The 12,130-nt window shown below is 43.9% G+C and overlaps 1 protein-coding gene across 1 annotated transcript in view; it reads left to right on the top strand.

The window, feature by feature from the left end:
* The window catches only part of DNAH10 (dynein axonemal heavy chain 10), a 163,573-nt gene that overhangs the window by 72,581 nt on the left and 78,862 nt on the right, over positions 1 to 12,130 (top strand). Inside the window, 6 exon segments of the mRNA XM_020970246.2 lie at positions 1,688 to 1,911; positions 4,502 to 4,771; positions 4,891 to 5,074; positions 9,783 to 9,917; positions 10,665 to 10,817; positions 11,358 to 11,546. Of these exon segments, the coding sequence (XP_020825905.1) occupies positions 1,688 to 1,911; positions 4,502 to 4,771; positions 4,891 to 5,074; positions 9,783 to 9,917; positions 10,665 to 10,817; positions 11,358 to 11,546 (1,155 nt within the window).

Here is a 12,130-nt window from a genome sequence, read left to right as displayed (position 1 = left end):
TGAAACCATGAATCTCCAGCTGACACTGCTTGCTTTAAAAAAAGCACAGAATAGATATGTTACTTTCAAAATTGTCCTACTTGTCTGTGGTTCTCAGAACTTCTTCTTGCTCTCCTCAACCCTCTTTTTTTGGGGGTACATGCCAGTTTTTAAAATAACCCCTCCAATATAGCATCCTCCTACCTATTTTTGGAGTTATTGAGAGGGTGAACTGATCGGCACCTATGAAAATATTTGAGACTTATTGCTGGAGTTGTTATGAGCAAATGTCTTTCAATTAAACTCATAGCACCATATCAAACTAGAGCTCTCTTCTTTCTCAAAATTCTGTTTGGCTTTTCTTCTCATTAAACTTTTGCTTTGAGTGGAAATTAAGCTGTTCTTTTCTTGGCTAGTCAATGGAGTTAAGTGACTTGCCTAGGGTCACACAGCTAGTAAGTGTTATGTGTCTGCAGCTGGATTTGAACTCAGGTCCTCCTGACTCCAGTGCTGGTGCTCTAGCCACTGTGCCACTTAGCTGCCCCAAAATGAAGCTGTTCTTAAGCTGTTGTCACCATTAATTGCCTTAAGATGTTTTCTAGGGGGGGCAGCTAGGTGGTGCAGTGGATAGAGTACTAGCTCTGGATTCAGGAGGACCTGAGTTCAAATCCAGCCTCAGACACATAACACTTACTAGTTGTGTGACCCTGAGCAAGTCACTTAACCCCATTGCCTAGCCGCCCCCCTGCAAAGATGTTTTCTAGGGGAAAAAGTTCTATTTTGAAAGAATTTGAATGTAGTGCCTAAGCCCACATTTCCCTTTCATAAGGATAGTTAGGTTGGTTTTGCAGAACTTTAATTTTATTCTGATATATTAACATTCTTTAAAACTTGTTTTGTGCCTGGTGGTGGTACATACCTGTAATCCCTACTGTGAAGCTAATGAATTGCTTGAGCTCAGGAGGGGAAGGAGAGAATAAGCATTTATATAGCACCTACTGTTTACCAGACACTGAGCACTTCATAAATATTATCTCATTTGATCCTCACAACAACCTTGGGGAGTAGGTGCTATTATTATTCCCATTTTACAAAGAAGGAAGCTGAGGCATATGGAGGTGAAATGACTTACCCAGGGTCACACAGCTATTTGTAAATGTCGGAGGCTGGATTTGAATTCAGTTCTTGACTCCAGGACCAGCACTATGTTATGCACTGTACTACCTAGATGCCTCTACCTCAAGAGCTTTGGAGTAGGGCTCTGGCTGATCAGCTATCCTTCTAAGTCTGGCACTAGTATGGTGAGCCATTGGGAGCAAACCAGCCCCCATTTGAAATGGAGCCAGCCAAAGCTTCTGTGTCAATCAGTCAGCTGTGATACTGGGCCTGTAAGTGGCTGCTGTGCTTCCAGCCTGGGCAGGATAGAAAGACCCAGAATTGCAAGCAAGCCAGCAAACAGAAAACCCTGGGGTTTTTATGCAACAGATGTGCAAAATGTTTCTTTTTGATGATAGACCCCTGGTTATATTCACATAACTGAATATCTGAATATCTATTTATTACTGCCCCTTTCTGTTCGTTGCTGCACTCCTCCCCCCACCCCAAGGGAATCTTTGATAGTTGAACATATTTGCATCCTACGTGACATCCAGTGATTCTACAACATGATACAAACACGGCTGTGCTTTCTTCCCCTGGGATTTTACAGATGTATGATAATATAGCATCACTGAAATTTCAAGACGGTGATAGTGGTGAAAAACTGGTGACCGCGATGATTTCGGCAGAGAAAGAAATAATGAATTTCCGAAAGATATTGCGGGCTGAAGGGCGCGTGGAGGACTGGATGACATCAGTTTTACATGAAATGAGAAGAACAAATAGATTAATTACCAAAGAAGCTATTTTCAGATACTGCGAAGACAGAAGCAGGTGATGTGATAATCTTAAAACATGTAAATGTAATAATAGTTGTCACAAATAACTATTAATGGTTTAGACTTAATTTATAGACAGATCATAAGAGGCAGATTGGAATAGATCAACATAGGTGATATGAAGTATACCTTTAGGTGACAACTTGCCAAATTAACAGAAGTCAAACTTATAATGAGGGTAATTTTTATATATGAAGGGGAGTACTAGCACATTCAGTTCAGTTGAACACATTGATTAGGTGTCCGCTGTGTGCAGAGTACAGGTAGGTCCAGGGGAGGCAGGGCATACAACGTTTAGCTAAGGCAGGGTCTGTGCCGTCATGAAGCCCACAGGTTAGCGTGGCAACAGGACATAGACAAAACCAACTGTGATTTCTAATGCATTAGAGAGGTGCCATGTGAAGTGCTGCTGGAGGTGTAGGGGTGAAGTTATTAACCTTGGGAGGATCAGGGAAAGAAAGGGTCTGGAGAAGATGGCATTTAAGTTAGGTTTTAAAAGACAGATGGGAATAAAGGAGAAGGAGGAGGAGGAGGAAGAGGAGGAGATTTCCAGGTTTTGGAAATAGTGTGAGCCAGAGGCACAGTTCATATTCAGTGTAGTCCAGTTTTTTTGTAGCATAAAGTGTATGAAGAGACATAATATCAAATAGCTGGAAAAACAGGATGGTGCCAGATTAGGGAGGGCCTTGAATGCCAGAGAGTGGGGGTTTGAATGTTACTTACTAAGCAAAAGGGAAGCACTCAACGTTTTTCCTTTTAAAAAAAATTATTGATGTCTTTTGTTTCTCCATTACTTACATTTACCAATATGTGCCTTTCCCTGTTCTTCCCAGGGAACCATTCCTTATAACAAAAAATAAAAACAGATTAAAAAAACAATTCAGCAAAACCAACCATGTCTGACATTATATACTATGCCCCACACTCAGAAATCTCCTACCTCTGCACAGTAGGAAAGGAGGGGCATCTGCATACTTCTCTTCTGGGTCATTATAATTTCATTGCATTCAGCAAGGAGGGGACCAATTCACAGAGATGTGGAGCTAGAGGGACAAATGAAACACAGTGGAGACGCATGGTCTCCTTTGATTGTAACAGCCCTTCTTGGGATATTTGGATCTAATTTGCTTTAAATGCTACTAGAGATAAAAGTGATTTCTCTCTAGATCACTGAACCCAGAGAACCTTCCACCTCCACCTCTGGGTCTCTTGGCACTTTGCAAAGAAGCCCTTGTTTAGCTCAGTTGGACCTTAGATCATACAAGGTTATCAGTCTATCTCCAGGAAACTTGTCTGAGCCTTTATCTGCCTAGATGAGAGAGCTGTTATTTTCTCCTTTTACTTCCTTATGAAAGCCCCTTCACACACCACTTCAGTGTCTTCAGGACCTTTTCTAATTGGTTTGGCTCTCTTGATGGTCAAGGGTGAAAGCCACATACAGTATTCGAAGACTAGTTCACACACATAGTCTTGTACCACGGGAGGAGAATGTTCTCACTTTTTTACTTTTGTTGCACCTTTCTGAAGATGCCCAGTGTTTGTAACATACGTTATATAACACATTGATCTAACATCATCAAAAGATGTCTATAGCATGGGTTCCTAACCTGAGGTCCATGAATTTTTCGCTTCCCCTGTATCTTGGTAACTGTATTTCAGAATGGTTGTCTTCTTTTGTAATCCCACAAATTTTATTGTATGCATTTAAAAGCATCATTCTGACTAGGGTTCCTTGGGCATCATGAGATGGCTAGGGAGGTCCATGTACCAAAAAGGCTAGGGATCCCTGATATAGTGACTCTGGCACTGTAAGTCATAGCTCTCATACCTCATAATATTTCAAATATGGCTTAAAAATTTTTCCCTTAAATTCATTCCCTCATACTTGCTGTTATTGAAACTAATCTGCCACTTTTCTAAACATGCACAGAAGCACCTAAGAATTCCCTGCTGATTTTACTGTCTTCCATAAAGCAGCGTGCTGCACGGGAAAGAATTCTGGATTTGGACTCCAGCAACTTGTGTTTAGGTCAGGGGTGGGGAACTTGTGGCCTGGAGGCCCGTGTGGCCCTGCAGTGCTCAGTTGGATTTGGTCAAAGGGCTGCACATGAGGACCTACAGGGCCACGTGTGGCCTTGAGGCCACAGGTGCCCCAACCCTGGTTTAGGTCCTGGTTTTGCCATAAATCCCTTTGCTTTTGGGCTTCAATTTCTTCATCTCTAAAATGAGAGTGTTGGATTAAGTGGTTTCTTAGTTTCCTTCCATTTCTAGATCTACGATCCTGTTAGTACAGCTTAGAGGCATCTCTGTTCTTCAGTAAGCAATCAACAGCAAACATTTATTAAACGCCTGCTACAGGCTAGCACCATACTGGCACTAGAGACAAAAAAGTAAAAATGGAACAACTTGTTTTCTACCAGGAGAGATAACACATTCATGTATGTTTATATACAAAATAGATACAAAGTGAATAAAAGGTAATTTTAGAGGGGAAGGAGATGGGGAAGGCTTATTCAAGATGAAATCTAAGCATATTAAATAAGACTGGCCAGAGCATCGATCCCTAAGCTTTGCCTTCTCTACAGAGTTGAGTGGATGTTGCTGTACCAAGGCATGGTGGTGTTGGTTGCCAGCCAAGTGTGGTGGACTTGGGAGGTGGAAGACGTCTTTCGAAAAGTAAAGCAAGGAGAAAAACAGGCAATGAAAAGTTATGGCCAGAAAATGCACCGGCAGATTGATGAACTGGTAACTCAGATCACCAAACCATTAAGTAAAAATGACAGAAAAAAATACAATACGGTTCTCATCATTGACGTACATGCCAGAGACATAGTTGATTCATTTATAAGAGGCAGGTAAGGACCTCCAGAAAAAATGTATTGTTTCTTCCTCATAGTTCTTTGATCTGTTCCTCCCCCTCCCCCTCCCTTCCCCCCCTCTTCTTCACCTCCTCCTTGGACTTTTTCTTCTCCAGTATTCTTGAAGCTCGGGAATTTGAATGGGAAAGTCAGTTGCGCTTTTATTGGGATCGAGAACCAGATGAATTGAACGTCCGTCAGTGTACTGGAACTTTTGGCTATGGCTATGAGTATATGGGTCTGAATGGACGCTTGGTCATCACGCCAACTACAGATCGGATTTACCTGACACTTACCCAGGTAAAGGTTGGAGATGCACACACACACACACACACACACACACACATACACACAATCTGACTATTTTAACTATTTAATTGACTAATATTTAACTAATAATGGCCACTCATGATTATACATATGTATGTGTATACACACATGCATACCCACATATATAATCATGAGTTGCTGTTATTAAACAGTTTGTAGAATCAAAGCGTTACATTTTCTCACTTTGCTCCTGGTCAGAGCTACTGCTCTTGACTCTAACCTTGGCTGCTAAGGTTACTTTGTATTTCTACTGTATATGTATCTTTGTACTTATTTATGTAAATATTGTCTACCCCATCAGAATGTAACCTCCTTGAGGGCAGAGACTATTTTTGCTTTTTCTTTGTATGCTCAGTGCTCAACACAGTGCCTGGCACATAATAAGTGCTTAATGAACAAATGTCGATTGATTGAACTTTCCTTTGTAGTTCTATGATAAGTGAAATAGTAAGAATGTAGTTGTTTTAACACTTGTAAATTAAAGTTCGATATAAAAAATGGCTTTATAACAATGATAGGAAAAGGACTGTATTTATAGCCACTAATATGATTCAATTTAACAAACATTTATTAAGTGCTTTCTGTTGTCATGAGTGAAATTGAACAAAAAGGTAAACTGAGACATGTTTCTCTGAGCAAGTTTATGATTTATTAGTAGGGGCATAATCAGCCAATAAAGCAAGTCAGTGGATTGCCTCAGTTCCCAGCCAAAGACCCAGAGTTGAAGATGCAACTCATTTTTTATAAGCATACAATAAAGGACAGAACATAAATCATGTCATTGGTTATGGAACTGACAACATAATAGGGTTTAGGGATCATTATTGGTTGCATTAAAGAAAGTGGGCATAGCACATGTTTGGAATGAAGACCACCTCCACCGTTTTTGAAAAAGCTTTTGTGAATTTATGGGTCCCAGGTGCATCCTGAGGTTATTGATAGGAACCAGGGATGTAGACTCATGGATATCTGGTAATTAGATAATTGTGATAATTAGATTTTAGATAATTAGATAAGACCACCTTTTTAATTGACAAGGATGAGGCTAAAGATGGGACAGGGTCAGCTAGTCTGCATCCCACAGGTAACACACTTTGGAGTTTCTCAGACTGAAGTTGTGTAGATGTCCCTAGGCAGGACTGATTCACAGGTGTTGCTGAGATAATTCCCATAGAGATAGAGTATTTTGTGACAGCGCTGAGCCTCTACACTTAGAGTTTTTCTTTAACTAACAGAGGTTGTGGAAAAGCTCTGACTTTTGCATCTAACTTCAGAGGAGGAGGCCGAGCTTTTGAACTCACATGCTGCTTCACTGAGAGACAAAGAAGAGGTTTAGATGGGTTATAGAGAATACAGAATATGGTTACAGAATAAAATCACCTACAGGGTAAAATAAATTTTAAATGCATGATCAGTGCCTGATTTTGGCGCTCTATAGAGAGCATTGTTCTTGGCTCTGGGAGACATGCAGAATTCAACTCATCTATGTCCCATGTCCTGATGGAGCTTACTAGCTAGCAGGAATGATGGAAGCTAGGTGGTGCAGTGGATGGAGCTTGTGGCCTGAAGTCAGGAAGACCTGAGTTCAAATCCAGCCTCAGACACTGACTAGCTGAGTGACCTTGGGCAAGTCATGACTGAAACGACTGAAAAACAACAATGACATCCCATAGGAGGCTAAGACACCCAGATAACTCTAATAAAAAGCAACACATGTCAGGTGCTTTGAGGAGGTACAAAATACTAGACCAAGGGAGAAAATGTTATTACTCACAGAGAAGATGAGGGAAGGTGGCTTTAGAATTGACTGTGAATGGGTGGGCTGGCAAACAGGGAGAGACAATAGTCCAGGCACATGGCACAGTGTGAGTGAGCACAGCACATATGAAGGGAAGGGCACGATGTGTTTAGGAGGTGAGGCAGAGGGTGGCCTCTAGTCTGGTTGGAGTAAACTGTATGCATAAAGCTGGAAAAGGAAGGTGGCAGCAGATTGTGAAGGGTCTTAAATGCCCAGGAAAGGAGTTTGAACTGTATGCACTAGAGTCATAAGTCTAGAACTGGAAAGGACCTTAGAGGCCATCAAGCCCGGTTCTCTCATTTTACAGATGAAGAAACTGAGGCAGGAAGCAGTTAAGTGACTTCCTCAGGCTCACACAACTAGTAAGTGTCTGAGGTGGGATTGGAACCCAGCTCTTTCAGACTCAAGGTCCAGTGCTCTATCTGCAACAGGCAGCCTTCTAGGCAGAAAGATATTGTAGAAGGAATCCTTGTTGAGGTACAGGTTGAACTAGATGGCCTCTGGTTAGGGAACTCCTGCACATTCTTGTAATCAAGTCCAATCAGAATGATACATTCTTCAGAATGCTGAGGATCCGTGATTCTTCTTGTGGACACTCACAGGCCCTTGTATTATACCATTGAGTATTCCGTCTTTGGAGGTTGCTGTGGCTGAAAAAGTCATTTCCCCTTGGGCTACTTGGGAAGGTTCTAGAGTGACAGACATTACTAGGATAGACAGTTCATTCCTAGGTCCACACATAAAACTTTTCCACTGCTAGGGCATGTATTCTCCTGCCAAATAGTCTTTGAGAACTCGGGGTCATTTCCATACTATACCAAGCCATCAGAATAAGATTTTCAAAATTAAATGGAAATTTTTTATTAACATGCATTTATTATCTTTCATTTCAATTCAATAAAAATATTTAAGTGCTTACTATGTACCAGGCACAGTGCTAAATGCTGGGGATACAAATAAGAAAAAGAGATAGCGTTTGCCCCTTCAAGGAGCTTACAATCTAATGGGGGATTGGAGAGGGGAGAGTGGTCCTTGGAGTAGAAAATGGAGTTACCTGGAAGATGGTGAGCCCTCTATAAAGGAAGGCATTGATAGAAATTGAATGTTCTGTCCTCCAGCCCTCCAGTCAGAGGGGAGAGGCAGCTGAGTGTGAGAGGTGAGTATCAAAACCTGAGGCATTCTTCATGGTGGTGAGATTCCTGGGTACGACATGGTGTTTCTTGGAGCCAAGCCAGCAGAATTACTGATGGAAAATGGAAAATATCTCTTCTTTCTACCTTCTTCTCTCTGCCCCTGGGGCAAAACCTTTGTCACGACAAACAGAATAAAATTTTAATAGAACTTTTCATAAGGGAGATCATTCTGGCAGAGGTATTTAGGTAATGTAACAGACATTTATTAAGTGCCTACCATATTCAGGTTGTTAGGTGTTGGAGATACAAACACGACACAGGATCCCTCGGCCTTTCAGAGCTGTTGTTATTGTTCAGTCATTTCAGTCATGTCCAGCTCTTCGTGACCCCATTGGGGGTTTTCTTGGTGGAGATATTGGAGTGGTTTGCCATTTTCTTCTCCAGCTCATGTGACAGCTGAGGAAACTGAGGCAAGCAGGGTTAAGCGGCTTGCCCAGGATCACACAGCTAGTAAGTGTCTATGGTTGCAATTGAACTCAGGTCTTCCTGACTCCAGGTCCTATGCTCCATCCACTGTGTCACCTAGCTGTCCCTTCTCAGAGCTTACATTCTACCCATATGGAAAATGGATTTGAGGAATGAGAGAATGAAGACAGGAAGAGCTATTGGGAGGCTATGGTGCTCATATGGGCAATAAAGGGGCTATACTATGGTGGTTGGCAGTGGGAGGAGAATTTCTACTGTGGATGCAAGAGATGGTTCACTGGTGGAGTGAATAAGACTCGGTAATCAAATGGACATGAGAAGGAGGAGTAAAAGGTGATAATGAAGGTTTCCAACATGGGAGACTCAGTCATCACTAGTGCCATTGGCTAAAATAACAAGCTCGGGATAAACAGCACAGCTCAGAAACAGAGAAGACAGCATTTCAGAGTCGGAGGGGCTGCAGGGGCCGCTGAAGCCAACGTTTGCCCCCAAGGGATCTCCACGAAGGCAGACCCGAGAAGTGGTTCTCCATCTTTTGCGTGGAGGCCTCCAGCCAGGGGGAACCTTCTCCTTCACAGTCTGCTATGGGGCAGTAGCTCCCATGGTTGGAAAGCTTTTCCTGACGTCTAGTCCAATTGCTCCTAGTTCTGCCCTTGTGATGCAAAGGGAAAACAAGGCTCTTTATTCCCTCTTGCACAGGATGGCCTTTGGGAACTTGAGACAACTTTCATGGTCCCCACAAGCCTTCTCTTGCCCGAGCTAAATGTGGCCAGCTCTTCAGCCGGTGCTCTGTGGCATGTGTTTGAAGCTTTCCAGCATTGTGGCTGCCGTCTCTTGGACACTCGAGTTTGTCGACAGCCTCACTAGCTATGATGACTGTGGGCAATGCTCTGTGCCTAGTTTCCTCACCTGTAAAGTGGGGATAACAGTAGCACCTCCCTCTCAGGGTTATTGTGAAGATCAAATGAGATCATATTTGTAAGCACTTAGCACAGTGCCTGGCACGTAGTAGGCACTTCACATGTTTGTTTCTTTCTGGCAATGGAAGGACAGAGTAAGAGAGAAGTTTTTGGTTCCTAGAGGGTCTATTGGAGAATCACAGTTATAAGAGTAGATTTAAATTAGTTTCCCTCTAGGTATACCTGTAGCACATTTTTTGTCATGTTACGGGCTTCCAGAATAAATTTTTGCTGTCAGCCAACATCCAGCTACATCTTGCATGACTAAACATGTTTTCCTTTTTGTGCTCGGTTTCTGACAGGCATTGTCCATGTATCTGGGTGGGGCACCAGCAGGGCCAGCAGGGACAGGGAAAACAGAGACCACCAAAGACCTGGCCAAAGCCTTGGGCTTGCTGTGCGTGGTAACCAACTGTGGAGAAGGCATGGATTACAAAGTAAGGAGCTTGACCATCCTTTCTCTTTCCCCTAATGGCAGCAAGAACAAAGTAGTGACTTGAGAATACAACACATTGCCCTGTCCACTCTGCCCTGGGGGAAGGAAATGGCATGTTTTAGAGAAGATTTTCTATCAAGTTTGGGCCCGATGATCGCTGAAGTTTCTTCCAAATCTGGGTCTAATTCCCTGTCACTCTGCCCTTCTTATGTCATGTAGATGTTTGACATGTGTTTGTTGATTGGATAAATTAAAGTAAATATGGAGGGGGTAGTTTTTGTTTTTTTCTGGATAGGATTCTTCCTGCAGGGTCTGTGAGCCCCTCCAGGTCTGGGGCAGAAGCTGCTGAACTGCAGCCGGAAACAAAGGCAGGGCCTCAGCCGCTGGTTCCTGGTCATTTCCTGGCTTTTAAAGTCTGTCAGACTCCTTGGCAGGGTGAATGATGGGGAGGGGGGCAAGGAGAAAGTCACAAGATCCCTAAAGGTTCATAGGTAGAAGCCCTGTGGGAAAAAGGGAGATTGCTGAGCTGAGTCAGCGAGGTAATAGAGCTCTGGGCTTGGGAGTCAGGAAGACCTGGGTTCAAATCCTGCCTCAGTCACTAACAAGCTGCAGTTCGGTTCACTGTGGTGGCCTTGCTTTCCACATCTGTAAAATGAGGGGCGTGGACCAGTTGCCCTTGGAGGCTCCTGATTCTCTGCCCCAGCATAAGCAAAGCGTTGGCGTGGTCTTGACATTCCTCTTGCTGCAGGCTGTTGGGAAGATTTTCTCCGGGCTGGCCCAGTGCGGTGCTTGGGGCTGTTTTGATGAGTTCAATCGCATTGACGCCTCTGTGCTCTCAGTCATCTCTTCCCAGATTCAGACCATCCGAAATGCTCTGATTCATCATCTGATGACATTTCAGGTGAGCACGGCAGGCGGGCGCGTGGAACTTCCGCGGGCAGGAGGACGTGACCACCTTTGTTGGTTTCCTCACTTGGATTCATCCAGATGCTCTGCCCACGGGGACACCAGCTTCCCAATGCAGATTTTCTAGAGATGAACTTTCAGGCTTGGCAGAACTGTTGCCAACCCTGGTGTTCACTTTCCCAAAATGTATTACTAAGAACTCCCCTGGGAGGCAGGGGAGCCTGGGCCCCAGAGCCGAGGACACCACGTTTCCTACCTCGCTGGAAGAGGAGGGAGGAGATGAACCTCCGTCCCTCAAGGCTGCAGCCTCATGTAGGCAGCAAGAGGAAACAAAGCAGACAGTTGAGGGGCTCCCTCTCCTGAGCTTGGCTTTTTTTCCCCAATACTTGGAGGGCAGGACCTGGGTCATTTTTGTCTTGTCCCCTCAGCCCCTAGCCCAGCAACCTGCATGAATGAGGGACATGGTATATTCTTGGCTGAACTGAATTCTTTGTTGTGAGGAGGGCTGACTTGTCCTCTCATTTTTGGGTTCTAGTTTGAAGGCCAAGAAATTTCCCTGGATTCTCGCATGGGCATCTTCATTACTATGAATCCAGGGTATGCTGGCCGGACAGAACTCCCAGAGTCTGTGAAGGCTTTGTTCAGGCCTGTGGTTGTAATTGTGCCTGACCTCCAACAGATCTGTGAGATCATGCTCTTCTCCGAGGGATTTCTTTTGGCAAAGGTATGGGAAATGTAATTAATGCAAAGTGAGTGAGCCTTAGACTTTTACCCTTCCTCCTAGGTTTCTGTAATGTCTCAGCTTTTCTTACCACCATCTCCTACAGTTACAGTCTTAAACATTTTAATTCTCAAAGACTCCTCCCATTCCCCGCCTTTGGTTTCTATTCATTTTGTGTCTTCAGAGAACAAGGCAAAGACCTTTTTTCTCTGGTAGTTGATGACTGTGGACAAGGAGGTCCCAAGGCATACCCAAGGATCTCACCCACACAACTGTAAGACAAATACTGCTTCATGATGGCCATGGGGGACAGGGCCTGGACCTGTGATTTCACTGGTGTAAAGAACTCCCTCTACCAATGCAGGTTGGCAGCTTCGATGCACCTGGGCCATGGAGAGGCCAGGTGACTCATCCAAGATTAGACCCCTAGCGTGGATCAGAGGCAGGGCAAGAAGCCACATCTTGCTGGCGCTTCACCAGTGAAGTTACTCAAGGTGTTGGACAGTGAACATGTTCAGTGTAATGGGGTGATGCAGGCTGGTCAGATGAGTCCCTTTGACCCAGAGAAGAGGCAGGGGACAGGTAGG

This window comes from Phascolarctos cinereus, unplaced genomic scaffold (assembly GCF_003287225.1).
Source record: "Phascolarctos cinereus isolate Bilbo 61053 unplaced genomic scaffold, phaCin_HiC Scaffold_4;HRSCAF=312, whole genome shotgun sequence".
Classification (NCBI taxonomy): Eukaryota; Metazoa; Chordata; class Mammalia; order Diprotodontia; family Phascolarctidae; genus Phascolarctos; species Phascolarctos cinereus.
This window is presented reverse-complemented; position numbering and strand designations above follow the sequence as displayed.